Raw genomic sequence first — 26,749 nt, forward strand, 5'->3', positions numbered from 1 at the left:
GCATAATTCTTATACAATTCTTAGTGACATCACTTCTGAAACCCACTTTATTTTGCCAGCGCTCAAATGTGGCACGCACATTTCGTTATTCTATCTCTCAGGCTTCATATATGACGCGCGACGACAGCTTGGATTCGTAGCGCTGTGGCTAGTGCACATGACTGCTTCTCTGGCGACCCGGGTTCAAACGCCACACGAACCCGTTTTATTTTATCTTTACAGCGGGGGTAATTTTGGTATCATTCGTGTCGACGTCGACCACGACGACTACGACTACGGTCACTTTTCCCGCTTGCTGAGAAGCGTAACACTTTCGCCTTAATAAATTGGGTTCGCGTGTGATTTGACTCCGGGTCGCCATATCAGCAACCAAGTGCACTAACCACAGCGCTAACCCGGAACACTGGCAGAACGGAACAAGAATTAGCCTGGTGCGTGCACCGTGGCAGATGCACTTGGCACACGTGAATAGAGCGGATGCGGTGCGGCCAGTCTGCCTGCCGGAGTATATAGTTCGCGTCAAAAGACGAAGAAAACGAAGATAGAGCCTCAAACACGATGTAGCAGTACATATCGAAGTCTTCGATAAGTGCTAGGCTTTCGCCTTGAAACCATGCGGACTCAAGTGGCCGAGAAATTTTTTTGAGCAGGTCGGCATAGGCATCAACAGACGCTTGCCTGTTTTGTAACCAACATGAATCCCTAGAATGTTATTTATTTGAATGTCGCCATTTCCCAAAGCAAAGAAAATTTTATCTCACTGCCCCATTCGAACGACTTTGCCTTGAATTAAAAACTACCGTACTTCTTTCATTCGGCGCTAGCAGCATCACCAAAGCAAGGAATGTAATTTTTCTCCCTCCTTCCTGAATGCATCACGACCACCGGAAGACTTGTGTTGATTCGTACTCCCTTTACGTCTTCCCCCGCCCCTCTAGAGTGCATGTGCTTTTTGCACTTTATAAGCGACCCCAAACCATCCACCGCCGGCGGCGGCGGCGGCGGCGTCCGCAGTGCTCCTCTATATTTAAAAAAGAAACAGCATCCGGCGCTAGGTTTCGATCCGAGGACTTTGCGGCCGCAGCGCGACGCTCTACCGACCAAGCCACGGACGCGACGCTGATATCAGTGTTAGTGACGCGCCTTATATCTTTAACGCATTCAAACTACGTCGTCAGCGGCGTGCGTTGGCGACTCAGCGGCGTTATAGCGGCTTGATAACTGCGTGGTGTACACGTGATACTACAAACCCGATGGAAGAGATGGAAGAGAAGGCGGCGAGGCGGTGGGCTGCGGGGGCCGAGCGCAAGCGCCGCAAGCGGGCCGACAACCGTGCATTCGCACTTTCACATTCTCCCCCTCGGGGAAATGCGGGGGAATTTTTAACCTATCGCTGTTTTTCCAATTCAAAATACGCACTTTTATCTTATCTAATTACCCATTCTCAAGCCCTGGCCAATTCCCCTCGGTCGGTACGCCCCATTACCCGGAAGATGAATAAAGAGAGGAAGACGAGGGTGCTCTCGCGGATGGCCAGACTACCATTGTTCCTTTCTGGGACATGTGACTGTGCGGCAAAGTAAGCACATTCTAGCTATTTTAGTTGAGAATCAAGATGGCAGCATTATTTTTGTAGATCGTCTTTAAGGTCTGAATGTGTCGATAATACTCGTCGCACATTACTAGTCTCCAGGAGCGTTCTTTTCTGCGTTCGTGTCAATGACTGAAACAAGAAAACTCCAAGAAGTGGAACGGTGTTTGAAGGAACTCAACGAAGCCGTGGACAACTTCGTGGCAATTTGGCAGAAGGTCCACACGGCAACCAATGCAAGTCAGAAGGACAAGCATCAGCCGACATGAAGAAAGAGATTAAAAAGCTTCATCAGCTACGAGGCCAAATTAACACGTGAATGGCATCGATCGACAGCAAGGAAAAAGGTATACAAATGGACAACTGTAAGCTAACAGAAACGCACGTGGAGCAGCTCAGAGCTTTAGAACGACAGGTGAAGACAAAATCGTACTCGAAGGAGGGCCTGGACGGCGCCCAGAAGGTAAATCCTGCGCAGAAGGAGCAATAAGGAGAACCTGGCGGCCTGGCTGTACAATTTTATACAGGCCCTGCATGGGTATTCCTGTGGACCAGTTTGAGAGCAAGATCGAGTCCCTCACCCTGGGCATAACGGCCATTAGGACCGGGTAGTTGACCTGAAGGCGCTGCTGTTTCGCAAACAGTACTACATTGCGCAACTGAGACGCTAATGCGTATGCTCAACAACGGCACCGTCGAAGTCTCCATGATCAACAACGTAAGGAGGACGTCGAGTACTACATCGAGTCCTTCCAGGACCCAGGTTTTGAAGACAAGGTCTTCTTATACGACGTCATGGACCTGCAGGACGTGGCGAACTTGGTGATGAAGGTCGGTTTAGAGCACGTGAAAAAATTCAGTTCCCTTCAACTCGGTGAAAAAAAAAGCTTCATTACCAGTTGAGAAATTTTGATTTATTATTGTACCAATAAACGGCATTAAAAAAACGGATTATCTTCACTAACGTGAAGTCCGGGGAGGGGCGAAAAAGCAGTGTTTATGATGCGGTTGATGCGGTTTAGATGATGCGGTTTTGATGTATGATGCGATTTCGAAGTTATGATGAAGTATACTTATAATGCGGTTTTGATGCTGAGCGCTCGGCGTCTTAGGCCTTGGCGCCTTGGCGTTTTTGCCCGCAGAGATAAAACCCTTTGTGAGTAGAGGTATACAGCTTCGCTATAGTCTCGTGTCTTTGAAGCATGAAGCGTTCTAGCGCGAGGCGTTGGAAAACGAGTGTACCGGTATTTTAGTACCAGTTTTAGTACTCCATGAAACGACGACGACGACAAGAGACGCCGACAGCCCGAACCCCTAAGGGGCTTCGCCCCTAAAAGGATGGCCAGCGAAGCTCGGCGCAGTCCAAGCAGTACACGAAACAAAACACGGTTGTTTGTAGTTTGCGATTGAGCATACTTTCTATAGCCGATTAGTTGAATTAAAGTTGGAAGGCAAGAGCTTTATTCGGGTAGACAAACATGCGGCCGTCCGTTTCCGTCTGGCGTCGTAGGCGTCTTACTAACACACCAACCCAAACCGCTCGAAGGACTGCAGACAGGTCACATTGGGCCGTGAGACGTCCACGTTTAATCTCCTAGGAGAAAAACGGGAGTGTTATCGATGAGGACATGAAGCCTAGCTGCGCGTGCATGCCCCCCTCACCCTCCCACACACTCTTTTTTATTGCGAAATTACGCCTTTCGGCAGCGGCAACCGGTGATGTGCGCGTGCTTAGACGTAAAAAACACGTACGAAAATGTCGCTCCGAAAACCCTTCAAGATTAACAAGAATTATTGACTCCCTCCAGCGTTACGAGGGAGCAAGTTGCTCTTCATGCGGGAGGGATTCGCAGCTACTCGGTGAGGTGGAACTTGAGGCAGCCACGGCGGCGGCTTCGCGTTCTGCGGCAGCGGCCGTTGTTTTCTCGCCCATCCGCGCTTCTGTGCGCGCCGACGCTCCTTCAATTCCCGCTCTTCTTCTTCCTCTAAGCGAAAGACACGCATCCGTCCCATAGCGATATAGAAGTGCAACTGCTGATGACGGCGCCGGCGCCGTTATCACTCGGTTGCACAACCTGTGAAAGAGGCATCGGTGGTGGCGAGGGGTATAAATCTTATGAAAGGCGTCGGCGGTGGCGAGGTGGAGGGGAAAAGTTGTGACGAATAAAGCAGCTTCAGCAGAACGAGAACTGGGGAGGATTAGACATACAGCTTCGCTGTTAAATGGCACTGTGAACGCCGTCGCCACAGACGGCGGCGAAGGCAGGGAGTCGGTGCATTTACAAATTTATAAATTCTACGGGTGGCGGAATTTACAAATTCTATTTCGCCCGTGCCCACCCCAGTCCTAACCTGTCATGGCAGGCTTGTGGAGGACACTCAAGGGAACAAAGAAGCGCACAGTCTGGTAAAATCTCCAGTCAACTCAACAGCGATCGTCAAAAGAAATACTGCGGCAGCTGTGGCTGCTTGGTACGAAGGTATATCGTTACAGGGTCGCAGTAACAGCTCGCCAGCCGTTAACCATAATCGAAGTCATGCAGTGAAATCACCATTGCTAACTTTCCATGCCGTTGCCGTGTGCCATGCCGTTGCGGTGCGCCATGCCGTTGCGACCTCCGCCAGCTCTACGGACGCTACCGGCCCTCCTCTGAAGTCGACGGCGACCTCCACCAGTGAAACCACAGATAATAGGGGATAGTTCCTCCGGGAGCTCTCGGCCGTTTAGCAAAAAGAAAACAGCACCGCCTGCAGTGTGTCGCAGCAACTGTGGCACGGTGTATAAAAAGTAACTGGAGCAGTTGCCACCATCTGCGGTTCGCCAGCCAGCTCAGACGACTGACCAAGCTTGCATCCGGTGCTGTCGTCACTTAGCTTTCATGGCCAGCTGTCTAACAAGAGTGGCGTTTGGACGTCGAGATCGAAGTCGATGGTACAGCAGACGGTTCAAAACACGAGCCTGGATAGTCACCTGCATCCATCGTCATCACAACGGCAGAGCCTAAAGCGAACGCCAGGTCAGCAGACAGCTAGGCAGGAGCAGCCGCCGCAGCAGAACGGACATGTTCGAGTCCTTGGAGAGATGTAAAAAGAAAATTCTGCGGCTGCATTCCCGAGCCGCGACAGGGATGCACTGCCCACCTTTAGCATGGGTGGCAGCCAGAGACCCGCCCCCTCTTTTTCAAGCAGTGCTACAACCAGCTGCGTTTGCTCGAGGCGGCGACCATGCACACGCCCCTTCCCTCTGAGCCCCCGAAGCCCTGCATCAAGCAAACGCCCATGATAGTTCCCAGCTACTACCCGCAGGGCTTGCCTAACTGCGGCACGGAGAGTTTCTTCACGAAACTATTTGCCGAAAGTTTCTTTTTTGCATTCTACCACATGGAGGGACCCAAGGCACTGTACCTTTCGGCCAAGGCGTCGAAGAAGTCAATGATGTTTCACATCAAGAACAAGACTTGGTACCTAAGGTACGAGGACCTCAACGTGATCACGCTTGTGTGCTAACATGGGACTTACGTCTACTTTGATTTTGAGAACTGGTGCCAAAGGTACGTAAACAGTTGCATTTCTGAGTAAAGGTTGTTACGAATCGACTGTGTGTGTGCGTGTGTTGACGCGGTGCGCGGGTTTCGACGGCGCAGAGAGAGTTACGCGCCGAGGTACTTTCCCACATAGCATTGATTCTGGGAGGAGAAGACCACTTGCTTCGATCATGCGACTTTCAAAATACTGCGCTGCTAGAGCTCTCTCGAACGGCCGTTGGCGGCGGCGGCGTCTACTCACCTCCTCTCCGGCTCTGCAAGAGTGCTTATGTTTGTGTGTTTGACGCTGGCGTCCATTCGACCCTCTCTTGCCCCTCTCTTCCCCCTCTCTCCTTCACAGTTTACGCCGGCTCCTAACATGGAATCCATGGAAAGTGTTTTGTGGATTCGTACTTTTCGCTGCCATGTGCAAACTGCTTTTGACGGTTGTGTCTCCTGGTTATAAAGAGGGTCTTTCCACAAGCGCCCAGCGGTTCGTATTCCGGGCTCGACTGCAAGCGTTGCTCTGCCCGTTCGACTATCATGCGGTAAGCACGCCTTGATGCTGCTCCTGTATCATCGCTGTTCTCTTCTTGGCATGCATTAAACCAGTTAAGTTTTGCTCTTGGCTGGGCTTCGTCGAAACGGAGGCAACTCTACTGCTCCCCGCTCGTACACCCGTTACTACTGCATGACGGAGTTCGGTTCTGGAGCGCCTTCGCCAATATAATAAGATACTTGGAAGACAAAGAAGTAAAGTAGACTGAGTGGTGCTCAAAGCCGCGGCTTCGGCTCCAGCGTACCCGCCTGTCTTGTTTGCTCGTTTGATTCGGTAGATTCCGCGTGCCCGCTTCGCTTCGTATCATTGTGCATTAAGGTTCCACAATAAGAAGGCAAGCGTTGCTGCAGTATTGTGCAGAAAATTGTCATTCTGGGGAAGCATATAGGCACCTCCGTCACTTTTCTCCTTGGTGGCGTACAAGGCTAGTGACCCATGTTTCATTTCAGGATGCAGCCGCAATGAGTCTAGCTCGTGGGGTGTTGTGGAGATCGCCCATAAAATCCCGCTTTGGTAATTTGAGAATCTTCCCCTGTAGTCTATGCCAGTAACAATTTAAGCTATACAAATAAAATAAACAAGCATGGCGCATGAAGAATGAAATAACGATATGCCTTGGTAGACAGGAATGTGTGCTCTGGCAGAACAACTCAGTTGTATTGAGCAGCGCGCGTTCGACGACTCCAGACTTTTTTTTAGAGCCATGGTTTGTCTGACCGTGGCAACACCAGGAAGGGCTCGAGCACCCCTGACCCACCTGCCCCCTCCCCTTTCCCCGCCTCTTCCGGAGCCCCTGCCTAAATAAACATACTGTTTATATTAATATGACTTAGATACAACATGTGACGCGTTCTCAAAATTTTGACAGCATAGAGGGCGCACGCGTTGCGAGCTAGCGGAAAAGAGTACATTTTCCCATGCGACGCAATCTGCACGAAAAGCATAGAACCTTATTTTTCTCGAGCAGTGGGAACAGCGACAGAGTTACTTAGGGTTGTATGATCAGAAGAAACACGATGCAGTGACCAGTAAGAGTCTCTGTATTCTTGTCAAAACCATGACATCGGGTTGTATTGGTTCTTTGCGCGTCAGAGAAGAACAGCTCACCGTTTGCGGCATTCTTCCACGTCTATATTGCCGTAATGCGCTGACATCGTGGACACTACCCGCAGCTGGGGACCTGTGCCGGAAGATACCGCATGTATAAGCTAAGGAAGCTCACAGCAAATATTGAATTGAAAAAAAAAAAAAAAAAGAAACAAACGAAAATCCGCAGACACATTGGTGCCAATTTCCTGGTATACAATCAAGTACAATAACTCGACAGTTCCGAAGGTCAAGTCTGGATAAGTCAATTTTCTTCTAGCGAGGCAGTGCTATGTGGAACAAATATTGGTTTTACTTAAAGTTAACCAATAAATTCGTGCCTTGTCAATCGATCAATCGATTGATCGATTCTCTTGTTGAATGTTCCTTACCGACCATGTCGAGTATTTCGGCGTCCACCTGCTCGTAGTGCTGGATGAAGAGCCCCTGCATTCCGCGCACGTACTTCGGCCACAGTTCGCGCCAGTTGGCCGGCGTGCAGGCCACGCTGGTCACGTTGCACCTGCGACGCGGGGACGACACTCAGGCTACGCTATTGCCTGTAGGCATGTCGCCGTGAATGGCAGCTGTCGAGCAGCCGATCAAGCCACCATGCCGTAGTCTCCCCTTCACGAGCGTGACATGCGCAACATGCCTGCGAACTTCCACACCCGACGTTGCCGTTAAGCCATCAGTAATCTACCCTCCCGACCGCTCTCCCTCGCTCGCCTAGCCACGGCCCACCGCCCACAGCACCTCCCACGACAAGGCCCCTCTGAACGCTGAGTTGACTCAAGCGTTCTGAAACGCATGACGAGGCGGTTACCGTAGAAACAAACGCGTAGCTTTTCATCGCAATCACTGCTTCCATGTCCAGCCTGGCCCCGTACTAGCTAAGCTGATTTGGTAGCGCGGTGAGGACTTACTTCGTCTCTAGGAGTTCCATAGCCTTGGCTGGTATGTCAGTTCTGCTCACGAACACCTGGTACTTGGTGGAACCTGCCATGTTGCTCAGATCTCAGTGGCGCAGGCTTTTGCCGGCAGTCTACGAGGCTCAGCTCAAGCGCGATCCTGCGCACGGCTACTACCTGCGTTGGCTACTCCCTCAGCGATGGAGGCGCATAGTTTGCCTGGCCGGCTGTGCCTGATCAAGTAAGGTAGGCTATAGAATGGACGCCATTACTATCCGCGCGAGCTCGCAATGGCGATGCTGCTTGCCACCACCAAGTGCTCTACAACATTTCAGTTGACATCTCTGCGGTTAAATCAATAATTTAACAAATACATAAATATAGTTAAGGGCTTTAATAATTCAAAAAGCATTTTGGGTGGTTTCACGCGCCGAAGCTGCACGTGGGCTATCAAGCGCGCCGTAGGGAAGGGCTCTGGACTAATTTTTGGCCACTTGGGGATCTTAACGTACGCTGAAATCTCGACGCACGGGCGTTTTCGCTTTTCGCAGACACCACGGCCGGGATCGACGCTGCGTCCTTGGCCTCAGCAGCACAAAGCCACAGCCGCTGGACACCGCTGTCACAATGGTGAAAAACTGACGGGTTAGTGATTGTGCTGACTGATTGAAAACTATAAACCGAATCTTATAACCTCGCTTTTGCCTCTCTGGATCCTTCAAAAACGTTAAGAGGATCTACTCGCCACAGAATTTGCAGGCTACAGCATAATGGGAACGCGATGATTGGAATATGCAGTCACCCGCATGGTTTGCGAACGAAGTCGGGCAGCTGTGTGAAGGTTTTTTTTAATAACAAATGGAGTGTGCGACACGTGAGGTATCTCCACACTCGTTTTCTTTTTTTTTTTTTTTTTTTTTGCGCGACAGGATCGAGAATACATTTTTGCTCTGCAACGGTCAATCGCCAGATCTCTAACCAGATTAATATCGCTCTCTCGACACTCGAAGAAAGGACGTGGGAGAAGAGTAGCCTTGTTTTCCGCTTCTGCGGCGTGCGTAGAACAGGTGTGGTACATTGGCTGGCATCATGGTTTGTTTTGAGAGCCCCTTTATACAGATGTTATGCTTCCGCAGCTGACGTAAACGCTTTCGCAGCATAACTCTGGCAAGGCGATGTTGCGGAACATTGTGTTGTCGCAGTTTTCTACTGCAGTCGATTTGAGACGCTACCACGTCATACAAACGTATGAAGAGACCGCGCCGAACATGCTTGCCTCCCACTCGTAGTTCAGCATTTCTCAGTTGGCACCATAAGGCAAAACAAAATGTGAGGACTGTTGTGTTTGAAAGACTCATTTTCATCTCTGGGTGAAAGCGTGATGCTCAATACCACACTTTTAATGTGGCCATGAATTTGGTCAAAAAAATAATAATAATGCTTTGCCGGATGACAGTGATATCAATTTTATCGCAAGCTTCGAAGAAATAATGGAGATACAGATAACGTAGTGGCGACTCCCCCAGCCACCTGCGGTGACATCTTTATGACGTCAGAAAATCTTATTTGTGCGATTGGCGGCGCCGACCAAAGCCACCGCCAAGAAATATTATTACTGGGCGATTGTAGTGGGGCCTCTAGCTGGTTTCATTTGATCGTATCACCTGAGTGGTAACTTGCAGTTAGCACACCGATAACTATGCCTTTAGTGTTCCCTCCATTGCGTCAATGCTGACGTCGTGCAGCGCGAAATTAGTTTTTTCAATATTTATTGCTTTCTTTCGGGAAGAAGAAGAAGAAGAAAGGGATCGTTGGAGAGAGAGAGAGAGAGAGAGAGAGAGAGAGAGAGAGAGAGAGAGAGAGAGAGAGAGAGAGAGAGAGAGAGAGAGAGAGAGAGAGAGAGAGAGAGATATAGTTGGGGGACTGGAGGACCAGCCGAGGAAAACGGACCCCCGTGCCGGGCGTGGCCAACAGCCAGGCTGAGGATTTCAAAATAGCAGTTGAGTAATCTAGTTTATGCTGGGGAATGAGCATTGTAGAGCGATTTCAGATGAGGCTGCATGCAGAAGATAGCACAAGCCGTACTTTATCAACGTAAGCAGCCCCAATACAGCGCGCTGAATGTGCCAGGCGTGCTGCACGCGATTCCGGCGGTGTCGCTCGAGGTGTATCGAATGCTCCACTATCACTACTTTCATAACCCAAGCAGCTGGAAACTCGGGAGCAGGCGGAACTCGGGCCTTCTGGAATAGCGTCCCTGCACATCACTTCTATTTCACCGAAAATTCCAATTAAGCGACTTCGAATTATCAAGAGTCGACTGCAGCAACTTTTGTAGCACCCGTTTTTGTTCTTTTAACAGTCGGCTATTCTCTGTGCCATTTTTTGCCGTATTTTGTGTTCCATATGAACGCCGCATTTTCGATCAGCATAGTTAAATATATAGCTCTTGCGCATTATAAACGAATGTGGCGCGCTGTGCTGGCCGAACGCGAGCAGGTCGCTATCTGTGAAGTCGGTAACGGTCAGGAAGAGTAACGCGTGTTTTGATGCAAATCAGAATCAACAAAGTGGCAATCAGATTAAAACAAGTGCGAGATGAAATCGTGCACATAATGCGAGGCTACAGATGCACTGTAGGATGGGTTTGGGGCAGAATTCTAGGCAGAACCTGGTTGGAAACGGGAAAGCGCGGGGAATGTTGATTGATTGATTGTAGGGTTTAACGCGCCGACGCAACGCAGGCGATGAGGCGCGCCGTAGTGGAGGGCTCCGGATTAATTTTGATCACCTGGGGATCTTTAACGTGCGCCGAAATATCGCACACACGGGCGTTTTTGCTTTTCGCCTCCATCAGAAAAGCGGCCGCCGCGGCCGGGAATCGAACCCGCCACCTCGTGCTCAGCAGCACGACGCCTTAGCCACTGAGCCACCGCGGCGGGTCGCGGTGAATGTTAATCTTAGTAAAAATTCTAGTTAGCAGAGCGCCCGAAGACTGAAAAGTTATCCAAGAATATCCCGGTAATGCATTATTGATGTTCTGTATGATAGTTGACGTGCACAACGGAGATATGTTATCAACACTTCGACGTGAAGGAGTGGGAGTTCTTTATGGCGCTTGGAGACGGACAGATTTCATCGATCTGAGGTAAGCGCATTTTGAATGCATGCATTCGAGTGTGCCTTGCTTGCAAGCTGTGAAAACGAAAATGCGTGGGAACATTGCTGTAGACGCATCGATAGTGTACAGTGCATGTTTTAAAAAAAATAACGTCTGGAAAAATCACTTCTGAACGAGTTCTAATCTATGGATGGAGTATTCTTCAGACAGTTTCGTATCACCCAGGTGAAATCAAGCTTCCCAAAAAGCAAGATAAAGTAAAGCGTTACCAAGACAATAACCACATCTTAAATTCGTTGGCGCGCGAAATCGTACTAAGGGTGCCAAAATAAGTATGTATAGGGGAGTTTACTTGAGAGTGAAAGATGGTACCGCTGTTTTTTTTTTTTTGTTTTTGTACATATATAGTCCACAGTGTCAAAAATGGCCATGTCCACTTAATTCCGCACGTGTTTGGCGGCACCACTGCAGGGAACACAGGTGTTTAAATTTTTATTTAGTACAGTAATGTTCGCTTGCGTCGAAGCACTAAACAGAGGAAGAACCCTTCACGCGACGTGCCTTGTCGTCACATCCAATAGTCCAATTGGCGAGAATTCCCCGAGGCTTCCTGAATCCCCAGCGGCTGCGCGCTGTGTATACAGGAACGTATACTGGAGACAAGCGGGTAGAGAAAGCCGTGCGGAAGGTCTGTAGCGACGCGCATGGCCGTGGGAACGCCGTAAAAAAGGCTTATTCTCCCTGTGTCTCTGGCCGCGACAAACTCGCGCGCGGGTCGCGCATCTCTTCCACGGTTACGCGAGTCACGCTTTGTTAGCCTCCGAAAGCTGCATTCAAGCGTGAAGGCGCTGGCTGTTGTGGTGGCAGTGGGTGGCAGTGGCAACGGTACAATGCGCTAGCTGCTCCGCAGAACACGAAGAAAGAAAAATCCCAAGCCCCTTTACCCCGTTAGCTGGAATCGGTGCCATGCCCCGAAAAAAGAAAAAAAAAAAGAAAGAATGGCTGGAACTAAGCTCTAAGGAAAGCCGGCGAGGGAAGTGCTAGCGGTCCACATCTTTTGTTAGCTGGCAAAAAAAAAAGGCCCGTCTCTGCGATTGGCTCGCGAGCAGAAGCGGATTTCGTATATTGACCGGCGGACGGGAAAAGCCCTGAGGCACTCTAAGTGGAGCCAGGAGCGGCGTTCCATCTACCATGGTGAGTGCCAGCGGCTAATGCGCTCAGTGTCGCGTGCCTTTCGTTTCGGAGCGCGTCAAATGCCTTTCCGCTTAGGGCCGTTAAGTGCTCAACGAAGGCCACTTCCACGAGCGTCACTTTAAAGCGACTTACGTGGTCGATATTGTCGATACAGTTCCCTACTTCACACGGCCTGCTTGAAACAGCAGTACCGACAAACACCTGAAAATCGGCGATCAACTGACGATTTCCGGTTTTCTGCTCATAAATGTCACTAGTCGTAGCGGCTGACCACCTGTGGCAGCGCGGCGCCGCTGTCGAGGGCATCGGTCAGTCGCTATGGCCAGAGGCGTAGCTGAGGTAAACAATCTTCCGTGCGGGCTTCTTGCCGAGTGATTTCGAACGTCCAAATGACAGGGAGAGAGAGAGAGGGGGGGGGGGAAGCAGCTTTATTTTGGGTTTTATATCGAGTAATTATTTGTGCAGGGCTTAAGGGCTTGTCCAAACTCTTCGTCTGTAAGAGTCAGCCGCTCTCGCCAGGAACAGGAGATGGTATTTGGAAGGAGGGGTGGGCTAACAGGGGGGAGGGATAGATATTCGGTTAACCGCCACAGGGCATTTCCGAGCAGTCTAGAGCCTAGTTGAAGAGGCTGGTGAAGTACGGTCATGAGAGGGTGTATGTTTGGGCTTGCCGTATGATACCAGCATCAGTCCCAGACAAGGAGGCCGAAGGAGGCGGAAGTGTTCGAATACAAGGATGTTGTTGCCCGAGGCGGTGTGCGGCGTTTTCCTGTGGTAGAAAGTGTGTGGGGCTCATAGGGGGTTGGCCAGAGTGTGGGAGCAGCCAGTGAAGTGGCGGCTCCGGAAATCGTGATAGCGTGTGCATTGCTGTCCACACGATCCAGATGATAACGGGCCCATATCAGACTAAAATTGAGGTTCAGGCGCTTGGAAATCAATTTTTCGTAATCGCGGTTGTGTACGCATTGCCGTTATTATACTGTAGATGTCGGGGAAGTTTTTTGAGTCCGCAACAACGAAAATTTCGGGGTCAGAGCGGGAAGATGCAGCAGACTACTTGGGTAGCCTCTCCAAAGGCTCTGTAACGGAAAGAGAAGGAGGGAAGTCGAAGAGCTCTGTGTGTTCGACGGGAGGAGAGTCCTACGCTACTGCTGTACTGTCAAAAGTGTCCTCAGATTTTTAACGAGCGTCGGTATAGTAGATGTCATAGCTTTCGTCTGCGAGGTACGTTAGAGTGAACGCGAGGTGGCGCACCTATGTTGGGGGCAACCTGGTTAAAATTTTGGGGACATGTTACCAGCGATGGAATCGACAAAGATTTCTAAGAGGTTTTTCCATGGGGGTGGGGCCCCGATACAGTTAAGTAGTGTGGAGGGCGAAAGCACGTGAGAATGCTTAGCATCACTTTTCGCTAAGTTATGACGCCCAATTTCTCTACCGTTTCATCATCAGCTTCTACCCTTCTCCTTTGTGTTTTTTTTCCTTTCTCTCTCCCTTGCTATGACTGGTAGCATTGACCAATCGTCCTTGTTAGGCATATATCTAAGTTTAACGTTATAACCCTAACCTTGGGCCTAACGACATGCCAAGCAATGTCCAACTCATTGAACGTCAAGGTGCGGGTACCTGTTGACTACGCTAGACCTCAAAGCGTGTCGTTAGGCCTAATGTCGGGCTGTAGCGTACCCGCACCCCCCCCCCCCCCCCTCCCCCACTCCCCTCTATCTGTTGCAACAGCAGTTCGGCATCATCACCCTTTGCGCACAAGGCAAGGCGGCAGTGTCTGTAGCAAATGTGCGCTGCACAGGCATCTCGCCTAACGCTCTGCTTATTAGACTGCATTCTTCCTGCGTGGAATACTCGGTAAAGTTGCGGTTTAGTACCGGCAGAGTTTTTTTTAGATGCGACGCATCTCTTGCTCTGGGGCATGTCCCTCCGCCGTCGGCGTCGGCGTCCGCACACCACCTGCGCATGCGCAACTCTCCCCCGTTTTTCTCTCCGACAGCTGTGCGCAACGCTCTCACTCCGTCGTATTATCATAACAACAACAGCTGCGCGCGCGCTTCGCTCCGCTCGGGTCTGCTCCGGTGCGCAAGTGCGCGCATGAGCGCCTCTCCCCCGCTGTCTCCTCTCCTTCAGGCGCTGCGGCGCGCTGCGGCGGTTCAGTCAGCGCTCGCTCTCGTTCGACTCCGCGTGACTTGCTTGACGACTTCCTGCTTGGCTTGATTCTTCCGATGAAGACGTGATGGAAGCGACGGTCCCTTCAGCGAGTGGGCTGACACAATCCAATACCAGCGTCAGCGCAAACACTCAAGGCAACGTTACGACCACCGAATACAAGGCTGCGCACCCGCATGTGATGGAAATGCATCATACGCGTTCACAACACGTTTCACCCGATTTAGAGAATCAACCCAATGGAAACGCCAATTGAACCCCCCGATGCGTCGCATCACATCAGGGTTCCCTCGCGGGAAGATGGGCGTAATTTTTCCACTAAGTGAGAATAGACTGCTTGGTATTCCATCTTGGTTACCTAGTAGTGCTTTCACACTAAAAACCTTCTGCAATTCTTTCTCAAGAGGGCAATTTTCCGCTTCCATTGCACGATAAGGTGCTCGTACTTGCCCTCGACAACCTCAACGACACACCTCCGTGGGAAATTACACGCGACTGATTAGGTGTTGCATTGGCGTGAGCTTGTTGCGGGTATTGCAGATCCCGAAGCGCGCGCATTGGGGCGTTCACGGAACATTTTACATGCGAAGCATATGGTATTGACGAACACGCAGGCTTCTTTTTTTGCGCTGCTTTTTAAGATTCACATTTTAGAAGCCGCTTTCAGCTGCCAGGGCACGGTACACTGTTGCAAAACGTTTTTTTGTTGTGACACATAGCATGAACATGGAGTATACATCGCTGTAAAAAAATTTCTCCGGTTTACGGAAAATCCTGGAGGTAATTAATTGCCGAGCACTTTCCGTAATTTCAAAAACGAACGGTTTCAGGATAGTGTAAAACCTGTAATATGGACTCCTGACCTTAATTGCGGAACTTCCGTGCAAGCTGAATTGTAAGGGGTCCGTTTTCTGCTAACGAAAATTCCGTAACTCGGAATTTTACGGACAGCACCCGTTCTGTCCAAACAACAATTCCGTTACTCGCATGTAAGGTGTCCGTTCTTGGGTAACAATTCCGTAATTGGTATTTATAAATCTGGGTTGCGCAGTGGCTTGAGTGACCAAGTGTCCAAAAAATGCAGGCGTTTTATGAGAGCCCAGCCTATTTGATCATGCATGTTCACCATATGCATGCACGCAGGCACAGCCTGTAGCTCTGCCTGCAAAAGTTTCTGCCACATGTGCTGGGTTGAACACGAATACATACAATTTATTTTTTACAAACCGAACCCTCTGCTTTGTGGCATCACCTAAAAAGAAACAAAAAAACGAGCAATCAGCCACTTCACACAAATTTAAACCTGAAACTAAATTTATTTGTGTGACAAACTTGTCTGCTACGTAAATACACACAGAAAAAAGAGTGGCGGAAAAAAACCTTAGTAGACACCTTGACAAGGCTGCAGCCCCTTTCTACTCAACAGCAGCGTCGTGAGAAAGCAAGCACAGTTATAACAAAGTCAACCACAAAAATAAGCAAACAAGAAAGCGAACAAAAGACACGGAAAAAGGCTAACCACACATTTTGCTATACAAATGGCACGTAGTTGATGCTTCGAGCATGTGTACACCTCAAAATCAGCACACTCAAATGTATTTTAATTAGAAGGTAAAGTATTCTGTAACCACTCTTTCCCAGTATTCAAACGAGCATTAGAGATCACCCAAGGTTTTTTATTCCTGAAAGAGTAGTTTTTTTCTAGTCGAAACCGAGCGAGATTACACATATAATTCACATTAGTGTTTCTACTTTAAAGAGGCCATGAAGACAATACAAGTTTTGGTTCATTTGAATGCCTCGTTAGAATAACACTGTCTTTTAACACAAACTTCTCTCATATAAGCTATATAATTAGGAAAGACGAGAATGGCTATGCGACCCACTGGCTCATTTCGCGCACTAGAACCTCTTATGTATTATCGGTGGCTGTGCGATTGGCTGAGGCCGCCAAAATGGAACGCAAGTTAGGCCAGACTTATAAGCTTGCAGAATGAGCTATACTTAAATGCGTATTATTTTTATAACAGTAAGAGTGATGGGGCTACCCGCCGCGGTTGCTCAGTGGCTAAAGCGTTCTGCTGATGAACACGAGGTTGCGCGTTCGATTCCCGGCCGCGGCGGCCGCTTTTCTGATGGAGGCGAAAAGCAAAAACGCCCGTGTGTACGAGATTTCGGCGCACGTTAAAGATCCCCAGGTGGTCAAAATTAATACGGAGCCCTCCACTTCGGCGCAGCTCATCGCCTGCGTTGCGTCGGCGCGTTAAACCTTACAATCAATCAATCAAGAGTGATGAAGCTAAACAATGGTAGTTACAAAACTACGTTTCTGTATGGCGTAATGACAGCAGAAAAAAAACCAAACTATTTTAAAAATGTAGCATCTAGCAGCCCAGGGCCTCAACATGATGTTTACGAAAAAGTGGTGGTGATTGAAAAAGAAGGGATTTTTTGTGAATTTTTTGACAGACCTAACTTTGCTTTAAACCATGGAAATAAAAGGGCGGCTAGAAAAAGAACAAAATTTTTTTGGACAAAAACACTTCGAGGGAGCATTGTGGGCCATGCGAGGGTGGCCAAGAAATTTTACTGAACAAATCCCGGATGGTCGTCTGTAAGCCTGGGACGTTTGGCATGGAATGACCCTGATATGAGGCCGTACTGTCTTCACGTGTTTATATGACGGCTTTTATATTGCCGCTGGAAGAATACCTTTCCAGCAATTTATTTCCGTGAAGTAGTGATGCCGACTTTAGATGCGCTCGGTGTATAACGCTCGGCAGGGGTACGCGGAGTCTTACGATGTATTTAATAAAAGCCGCTAAGGCCTTCATACATGACATTAGTCTCCTTATATTTCCCCTGAAAAAAAAAAAACGTCTCCGTGGCAACGCATGTATATTTAGCAGCGAAGCCGCCTTTAAAAGGGCTGGGGGCATAGCGGAGCGGCTTACGCATTCATTCGACGATACCCACTCGGGGAAATTCCCAGTCGACGATTCCCACTGCAATTTTTAGGTAGTGTCGCAAGAAAAAGAGGAAGTTCGGTTCAAGATATACATCCCTGACCCTGGCCAAGAAACCCAGCCCCGGCTTCCCTCTCACCCCATCCTTCCCTCCCCCTGCTTTGAGGAAACGCGGTTCACCGTTCCTACAAGTCGCAGGCCCGAGTCCCGAACTCAAATAACGCTGGTACATTGTTTGAACGCTGTTACATGAGTTCAAGTTAGCCGCTTCCGCACACACTTTTCTCCACTTTGCCGCTTTTGTGGAGAACCTGGGACTCTCAGACACATAGTGGGCGGCTGCGACAACTCTACCCTAGACTCCCCCTAACATCCACCTTTCCACGGAGCTTGGGAGAGAGCCTTGGCCAGCTGCGGCCTCGAAGATCAGCTGCGCCTGATCGAAAGGGCTCTCGACGCGGCCCGAGCTCAAGGTATCCTGGAATGAGGACGCCTCTCTGAAGCATTTCCTTTATTTAATTAAAGTTTATTCCCTCTTTCTCTTCTATAACATACATACACATTAATCCTTCATTTATAATAGGTTGTGGCTAATACTAAGGCGCTGAATTTCTCTAAAACGTATACTCAGTGCAACAAGTGGTGAAACCGCTTTTAGCGTGTCTCGAAGAGCGCCTAATTCTTGGAATTGAGGCGATATAAATTGGTGATTATATGTGCTTGATTTGTCCCAATGAGTAAAGCGTGCATGACTAAAATAAAACCAATGCCCTTATTTTTTGTTCCGACCATTGACAAACAAAGATGTGATGTCCTTTAACTTTACCCAACCACTCAAAATATGATTTGTTTGTGGTCTGTCTGCTTGAAAAATACCAACGTTCAGCTTTAGAACATAGGGAGTGTATCGCCCTCTGTAATACTTATGGTATACGATTGGAACACAATAGTGATTAGATTTTTAGGCAGCTTCGGGAAGAATGTCGTATAGAGCACTGTATTTAATAGTTTTCAGGTCGTAAACGCTAATGATTCGTTCGAACAATTCTGGGGCTCTTACAAGCAAATAGGCTTGTTAATCTGCTTCCGATCCTTATCAGTAACTATAATTATCCGCAGTGATGCTGACCCGCATCAAGTTCGCAGTTTTGAAGGCTTTGAAAGTGAAGGATAAGTAATTTATACTGTCATAGTTCATTTAAACTATCAAAAGTTTTAGCAAGCAGCGCGTTGCTGAAAGAAATCTAGAAAATATGTTGTACCATAACGTAGTCAACAAACTCCGAAGGAAGGTTGCTTTTTTATTATGTTAGACGGGAGTACAAAAAGCAACCTAGTAGCCTTTAGGTCCATGCAACAAGCTTTGCGCGTCTTTGCAGTGTACATGTATTCTGGCATCGATGAATCCTACAACTCTAGGTTTGCTCTCGTCCTTTAGGGGAATGCAAGGTTTTTTTTTTTTTTAAGCGAAGCTTTTTACCTCCATCCCCCAAGGTTTCTGTCGCGACCGTTGGTGTCAACAGAAAACTCCCGCGAACAAATAAAAGAAATTTCTGCCCCCACCGGCAATCGAACCTGGAACGAATTAAGAAACGGAGTCAGAGCCCGTTTCCTTACCGATTGAGGTACGAGCTCACACGGAGACGGGGGAGACAGACGGTGCACTCACCGAGCACATCTGCGTTTTTACCCCCTGCGTTCTCACTGAATGCCACGTACGTCACGTGGCCTCTCGCGCCGCCATGCGCTCTGCCTACGGCACGCGTAGCGGCCGTGTGCGCGCCTTGCGCATGCGCTAGGAGTTATAAAAATTAAAGGAAGCTCACACCAACACATGGCATCTCACTTCTACTCCATCTTTGCCGCCGATCTCGTCGCCTCCGCCTGCGGCGGCAGAGACGAAGGAGAAGTGGGATCAACACCGTTTTTGAGCTTCCTTTGATTTTATAAAAAAAACTCACGTGCTTCACCAATACAACTCAACCAACAACCGTTTATGAATCATGCATGGATTTAACCTTAGCAAAGAATATCTCTTTGAAGCAATAAAAAGTGTGGTTAAGTGCTTTTACTTGCCTGTGGTTTCACTCTTTGGAGAGCCACGTGGGTGAATTCCAGTGACGTCGCATGGCTAATCGGTGTGGGTGTCGTTTACAGCTTCTCTTTCCAACCACCTTCACAGGGTGGATTGGCGCACATTTTTTTACGGGCCTGAGTGTTCTCTCTAAGTACACATCTCTTATTACTTGGCTGCTGAGTGCGCATTGAGGTGCCCTTATTGTGTAAGCATGCAGGGGTGGCATATTTTCTTTCTGTCGCCTACAAAGAACATTTTGTCATTTGGTCGTTCTTTCCAGACGGCGGTAATACTGCTCATAAGCTTGGCCTGCACGCCTAGCCGCCTTCTGGTCTTTGCTTCAAGCAGCGAAGAAGTCCTACCTAGCGTCCACTACCGTGACCGTGATGACACTGACAATCATCGCAATGCCAAGCGCAACACACCTGAGTTCGTCAAAGACCTCTACAGCCTGCAGTCGATCCCTGTTCCGGGAGTCGACTATGAGTTCCTTCCGGTACCAATCAAGCTCCCGGGGGAGTACGGCGACGCCGGTTCCGACAACCAAGAGTCTACTGTTCCGGATTCCGCGGAGAAGACCTCGGGTGATGAACCGACGACAGAAAAAAACGACGTCCCTTCTGGCACGAGCGACGGTACCGATGAGCAGAGAGAGGAGACTCGATATTCGGGTAAAGAGAGCGTTCCGAGGAAAGCCATTTTTGACAACAGCGAAGAGCGTTATCCCAGCTCGCCGAGTGACTCCGTCGTTCCTTCGAATCGCGGAGAGTACGAGAACTACCCGCGCAGGTTACCTCCGCCTTCTGACCTCCGGCCGAGAATGCAGTCCCAGTTTCCTGCCGCATCTGCGTACCCCGGCCGCGAGGACGTTGAGGCACCTCGTCCCGGCTTCCTCGGTGTCTCCCAGGCACGCCTCGAACCTCAGCAGACAGCACACAGGGACGGTGACGATCGTGCATCAAAGCCCGCCTTGGAGTTCCATTTCGACATCCCCAACGACAAGTTCCACACAGACCTGGCCAATGGCAGGTTCAGCACCTTCAAGGAAGTGCCCAGCTCCCTCGACACACTGGTCAGCAGCGACGTGAGCTTCCTGAACAAGATGGTTGCCGACCCTCCGCCGCCGAGTAACTTGACTCAGGACGGCACCGTGAGGTCTTACAACGCAGAGGGCGATAGGGAGAACGTTCAGTCCTTTCCTTCTGCAGGCCAGCAGGCGAATCGTTTCAGCCATAACGGCTTCCAGGCGTACCCCTCGCCTAATTATCGAACTCCCCAGCCTGACGAGCCAAGGTCGGATTCATACGAGGATGGCGGGAGCTATAGCCGCCCTGATTCCGGGCCTCGGAGGTACACTTCCGACAGGAATTACCCTTATAAGGCTGCGGCATCGGCGATGCAGATAAAAACGGCGCCGATAGAAAGCCCAAGAACCAGGAGGGCTTCCAAGACGTCGGGCCACCGTCAGAGTAAAATCGCACCGGACTTCATCGTCAAGAAGCCAAAACCTTCCTTAAACAGTTCCTCTAGTAATGAGACCATGGGCCCAGCGACATGCAGCGAAAGGGACAGTGCCCAGTCCTTCTGCCTCGTTGATTCATCTTACCCATCGTGAGTTTCAAACATCAATAATCGCGTTGCCTGAATCTAAAGGTGAATGCGTGCAACATGGCTGCAGGAGAAACACATTTTTGACTTTATTATCTTTTCAGGGTCTTATATCCTTCATGCAAATTTTCTTTAGAAAAATAAAAATGTAACTCAACCAGCACTTTATTTCTTGCCATGCCGGATCGTGGCAAGCACCGTCCATATAAAGACAGCTTGGTTGGCTTAGGTTAGGTTAGGTTAGGTTAGGTTAGGTTAGGTTAGGTTGGGGCGGGTTGGGGTGGGTTGGATTGAGTTAGGTTTTCGCTATGAGGACCGGACATTGAGGGTTCTAAAGAAATACTCCCTATTATATTCTGTACACTCTATATAAACTTAGAAGTTCATGGTTTGATAGTCTCCAATAAGATTCACTTCCTACGAATTTTTTGATCATGCAAGAAACAACGGCATGCTCAATTTTTTGTTGTGACAGACGCATGTGTCTTCAATGCAAATACCAAAATATTTCCATCTAATTTCTTATACCCAGCGACTTATACTGAGGCTGAGGCACCTTTACTTTAATCATTTACCAGTGAGTGACAGACGCTTTTAATTTGATGCTTATTCACAATTATCGGTTTCAAAATACTGCCAATCCAGTTTCGGTATTTTCACAGGAAGGGCATGAGAGAGAGAGAGAGAGAGAGAGAGAGAGAGAGAGAGAGAGAGAGAGAGAGAGAGAGAGAGAGAGAGAGAGAGAGAGAGAGAGAGAGAGAGAGAGAGAGAGAGAGAGAGAGAGAGAGAGAGAGAGAGAGAGAGAGAGAGAGAGAGAGAGAGAGAGAAGGCTCTTTATTGAAAAAACAGTCAGTTTTGCCGGCGTTTAATATCGCCGACATGCTTCTCTGCTGAGGATGGAGATGAGGAAAAAAGGGCCCTAAAAGCAGGTGGGCAGGAAGGAAAAAAACTGGCTTGGGCATGGCATACGATGGTGAACTATTTTTTTAACTTGCGTCACAAAATTCACAATTTCCAAATGAGGTCAATGTCATCCGAATAGGAGAAAAAACTTGTCAGAGCTTGGCGCTTCTTCGAAGGGGAAGTCCATGGTTTTAGAATAATTTTTAGAGTTACAGGTACTTGTTCTAGGTGCTCAATTTTCGAAAAAAAGTGCAATCTTGGTGTCATATAGGCCACACATTCTAATAAAGTATGTTCAACTGTTTCTACAGAACAATTGCCGCAGTAGGGGTCTGTCGTTAGTCGAAGGCGAAAGAGTTAACTGTTGGTGTAGGCTGAATTCAATCGTAGTCGATGGTATAAAGTTTCGAGGCTACGAGTGAATTATTTGGGAAGTCATGCCCTGGCTGATTTTTGCACGCGATTGATCCAGGGTGTGACTGAACAACATACAAGAAAATCACTTGTAAAGTACACATTGTTTCTCATTGGCCCAACATGGTGCTTTCCAAGTAATAGCGATGTTTTCGCAAGTAAAGTCAAGTTTTTTGAGAAAGATAAACAAAGCAGTAATAAAATTACAGTGCAATACATGTAACACATAAGCGTAAAAATCGTAACGCACACTTGATTTGCAGGAAAATGACATCTTAGTGTCCAGAATAATATTTTAGGGTCCAGACCATAAATTTTCTTCAGCGAGGGATGTGTTCCTCAAAGATTTGCTGCTAGTATGAGGGTTTCAGGCTGTTTCATTCCCTTATTGTTGATGGGACAAGTGAGTATCTGAAACAGTCTGTTTAGAAGAGGTATTCTTGCAATATATTTCGGCGTGCTGTTTGCGTGTGGGTCGTGACTGATTGTAACGCATTGGGAGGGTCTCTGTTTCTTTGATTATGATGTAACTGATACCTGAATCGTAAGCCTGCTAGCTTGGCTCGATTTTGCAGCGTTAGCTTATCTGCTTCTCTAAGCATTATTGTTGGCCAGTCGATTAGTTTATGTGTGTTAGAAATTATTAGAACTGCTTTACTGTTAGCCACGTGCGTATTATAGGCTAGTAATTTACTTTCAGAATGTGCTAGTCGTGGGCACCGTCTCAGAGAAAAAATCGTTTCATAGCGGTTGATGTGACATGAGTTATGGGAGTATACCACCCAACCGGTTGTGGTGAGGCCAAGGCACTTACGATTGCTTGATTGAAGTCTATTGTAATGATAAAATGAATCCCTGTGGTGTCGTATTTTCTGTTTATTAAGAATCATTCTCGAGCGTTAATTCTTCCGCGCATTCTGACCTTTCCAAAAAGATTTAGTTTTGTGTTCATTTTGTGGCCATAAATACTTCTACAAAATGACAAACTTTTAGTGGGGAAATAAGGTTTAGGTCGGTTTTTATAAACGTGTTTCGGGAGGAGGGGGATATAGGCGATATTCGGTTTTACCAGAAAATGGAGGATTCTAAGAATATCTTGAATTATTTTGCAGGCGAGGGGGTCGCCTGAGCACCGTAACCCACTACTGTTGGCTAAACGCACCAGCCACAATTGCTGCCTGTAGACTTCCGCATGCAGCAGGGAATGCTCACATGGTACCACTGCGTCGCAGGAAAGAGATCAAACGAGCGCTTTTGGGCGACGCTGAGTTCGAGCGCATCTTCCGGGAGCTGACCAGGAACGATAAGAGTGGCAGCGGAGCGAGCGGCGTGTCGCGGAAGCTGGCGGGCCACTGTCCGAGCTCCAAGCGGTCTGTGAGGCCCGTCAGAGGCAGAGACGCTCTTGGAGAGTGGAAGACCATCATCAACGTCGACAGCTTCAAGCAGGAGTTGCTTCTGGACACCTGCAGGTAATTATGGCCGATTTACCTGAGGGTTCTCTTCCTACCCGGCCATTATTGCGAGACTGCGTTTCTTGGCCCTTTTTAGTGCGCAGCATTCCTTTCCTAGTAACCTGGAATTTGGGGGGATTCGGACAAAATTTCCGTTCCCCCTTCTCACGCTGCAGTGGGCTTTCTGGGTGTAAAAAATTACTAGCGCCATCTATGCGCCTTCCATAATAACGAGCCTGAAGACGAAGTATACGTAGGCAATGCCTTCCAAAAATACTACACCTGGTGGCACGGCTCTCACGTGTCGACATTGCTAAGCGCAGCCTTGGAAAGATTTTTGGCAAAATGCAAGGGCATAAACTAAAATGACAACAATCTTAATGGAAATTCTTGGCGAATAGCTTTTCGCGGAAATAAATTAAAACACAGGTTAAATAATTCGCCTTAGAGAAGCGAGATAAAATAAAAACAAGTACAATGATAAAGACTAGATCTGCTTCGCGGTGTCGCGAGCGGCGTCAAACGGAACAAAAACAAAGCATAAAGGAAAAGATGCTGTGGCGCTATCGGCTCGAACGGCGGCAACAACTGCGTTCGGGTGGTTTAAACGGCATGGGTCCGGTCAGTTCTGCTGAAACTCAAGGAAAAAGAACATCCTGGGAAGAAAGTGTGGCGATGATAATTCCACTATGAGTCTGGCAAATTGCTGAGCATGAGGTCGCGGGTTCGATTCCCGGTCGCGGCGGCCGCTTTTCTGATGGAGGTGAACAGCAAAAACGCCCGTGTGTACGAGATTTCGGCGCACGTTAAAGAACCCCAGGTGGTGAAAATTAATCCGGAGCCCTCCACTACGGCGCGCCTCATCGCCTGCGTCGCGTCGGCGCGTTAAACCCTACAATCAATGAATCAAGTCAGGAAAATTTCCCAATACCCAATAGACATTTTCGGACCCATTTTTCTCCCCTGTTGTCACTTAGGCCACTACAGACGACAGAAAAAAAAATGCATGCGCTTTAGAAAAGGTGGCTACAGTATACTATCCGCTACCACTATCACTACTGGCGGCACTGCTGGGACTGGCAATACTGAGACAAAATACGCGTGTGAGCACGTTTACTGCATTTCTGAATGCGTTTTTTTGTTTTGTTCACGCAACCTGCACTGAGAAAATTCTTCACTGTGATTCTGGATAAAAATAAAAATATTTTATTGAAGATCTTATTTCAGCCGAACATCTTCCGGTACACAAGCGACGGCTTCGTGGCTTGTGAATCCGGAAGTTTGTACTATACACCTGCCGCACATATTGCACACTGGCGACATAGTACAGCCTCTCACCTTAACCCTATGGCGTTGCTGTTCCTCTCTGCGCTTTCCAGCTCCGAGAAAAGTCCGTGCAGCGCCCGTCCGCCGAAATCCTGCGTTCAGACTCACCAGGTCCGAAGACTGGCCCTGTACGACGAACGCTCGCGGAAGCTCTACAGCGGCGACTTCCGTGTTCCCTCCGGCTGCACATGCGGGGACACGTTATTTTGACAACTCCTTCCCTCTGCGTTTCGGGGGCAAGGTTTTGTACGACGCAACATCACAGAATTCCTTTATACGTCTGGCTGTCCGTAGACGTTGGCGGTTATCCAAGCCTATAATTTTCACATATGTATACAAAGAGTCATGTATGTACAACGCAGTGTAAAAAGTTTATGGCCGTGAGAAATTTTTGCGTAAACTTTCTACCGTATCGCATGTCATCAAAGACGCTTATGACACCAACTGACGCCCAAATTATCGGGTGAGCTAAAATTCATCGAAGAATAAACACCGAGATCTAAATAGGCTACAAGAAAAGCATTCGAATATAAAGGCGATACACAAATAGAAGCTTCTCGTAAATAAATCAGGTGTTCCCTCACATTCGCTGGCTGTCTTGTTTCTTTATTTTATATATCTAGTACTGCCTATTTTTCTGGAACAATGCAACAGGCACACACAAGCAATGTAAATAAATAAATAAATAAATAAATAAATAAATAAATAAATAAAACTGTGTAAAAAGCCTACCCTTTTTTTTTCATTTTACGGTGTGAGTTGAAAAACTGTACTGCAAATGGAGAGGCATGTAACCAGTAATGAGGACGTCGATGAAAGAGCGTAAGAGAATGTGAGAGTGTGACGGATATTTCCTTTGTCTTGCTTTTTCTCCCCGTGTCTTCCCTTCCAAACTTTGTTCTATGCCATTCAATGGTGTAGCGTTTAACACTACGTTGGTGTTGCCGAAGCAGCCATTTTTAGATGCGAGAGCACGTTCACTGTTAACTCGCATGCGGTTTCTCGGTGGCGATGCCGAACGCTGCGCATAGTACCACGCTTGCTTTGGCACAAAGTGTGAACTCACACTGCCGCACGTGCGCAGCCACTCGCTTCCTTCTTTCGCTGTTCCTGGCGTCCACGAGTATGACGCAACAGTACAGTACACTACAGTTGAGTAGGGTACGGCACGGTACGGTAAGGTATAGTACAGTGGTTTGGAGTGTGGAAGAAATATAAAAGGTAGCCGTGGAAAATTCTGCCTCTCGGGTGAGAACACATCTTATCGAGTAATGAGTGAGGGAAATGTAGAAAAGAATGCAGAGAAGGAAAAGTGTAAAAAGCTGAAAGTGACCCATGGGACAAAAGGTGCCATAAACATAAGGAAAGACCTGCGCAAGTGGCAACACTTAGAACGATTCTGCAATCGCCTCATTTCCAACTTTCCTGTGCTTGGGAACACTCTCACATGAAAGGAACATTCCTAACAGGGAAACTGCGAAATATATTTGGTGCAACCACTAAAAGATACGAAAACTAGCGAAGTGACGTCACAGCTTCCCCTTACGAGTGCGTCACTTCACGGACATCTTTGCGCAATTTTTTCGCGTGTAGTTTAACCGGAAAAAATAATTGCCTGGGCGATTCTGAAAGACGCTGAAAACACAATGGTCGCTATCCAAAGACTGCATCCATTGTCCAGAAGTGAGACATCTGCGCATATTGCGCAGTTTTGATACAAATTTGTGTTCCTGCGCCAGGCTGCCCCAAAAGCTTGAAAATTGCAAGAATTGCGCCAAACTGTTTCAAAACAGTCTCAGAGCCAAGGATGTTAACGCTCCCGTCAGCTTCAGTGGGGAAA

General features: G+C 48.4%; 2 protein-coding genes and 1 pseudogene across 2 annotated transcripts in view; 2 read left to right on the top strand and 1 right to left on the bottom strand.

Moving 5' to 3' along the window:
* LOC144154968 (glyoxylate reductase/hydroxypyruvate reductase-like) overlaps positions 1-8,155 on the bottom strand; it is a 34,266-nt gene extending 26,111 nt beyond the window's left edge. The window contains exons 1-3 of the mRNA XM_077686126.1: positions 7,687-8,155; positions 7,153-7,283; positions 6,782-6,854 (exon numbers count right to left, since the gene is read on the bottom strand). Coding sequence (XP_077542252.1) covers positions 6,782-6,854; positions 7,153-7,283; positions 7,687-7,766 — 284 coding nt within the window. The 5' untranslated portion in view covers positions 7,767-8,155. The remainder of the gene's footprint in view (positions 1-6,781; positions 6,855-7,152; positions 7,284-7,686) is intronic.
* LOC144176218 (CCR4-NOT transcription complex subunit 3-like) lies at positions 1,720-5,098 on the top strand (annotated as a pseudogene).
* Positions 8,156-11,753: 3,598 nt separating the features above from the next.
* LOC144154969 (uncharacterized) lies at positions 11,754-25,119 on the top strand. The gene is made up of 4 exons (XM_077686128.1): positions 11,754-11,986; positions 19,488-20,818; positions 23,365-23,601; positions 24,963-25,119. Exons 1-4 carry the CDS (start codon positions 11,984-11,986, stop codon positions 25,117-25,119), a joined length of 1,728 nt encoding a protein of 575 aa, XP_077542254.1. The 5' UTR covers positions 11,754-11,983.
* Positions 25,120-26,749: the final 1,630 nt, after the last annotated feature.

Source organism: Haemaphysalis longicornis, unplaced genomic scaffold (genome assembly GCF_048455015.1).
Source record: "Haemaphysalis longicornis isolate Haplotype H1 unplaced genomic scaffold, Haemaphysalis longicornis Haplotype H1 scaffold_1, whole genome shotgun sequence".
NCBI lineage: Eukaryota > Metazoa > Arthropoda > Arachnida > Ixodida > Ixodidae > Haemaphysalis > Haemaphysalis longicornis.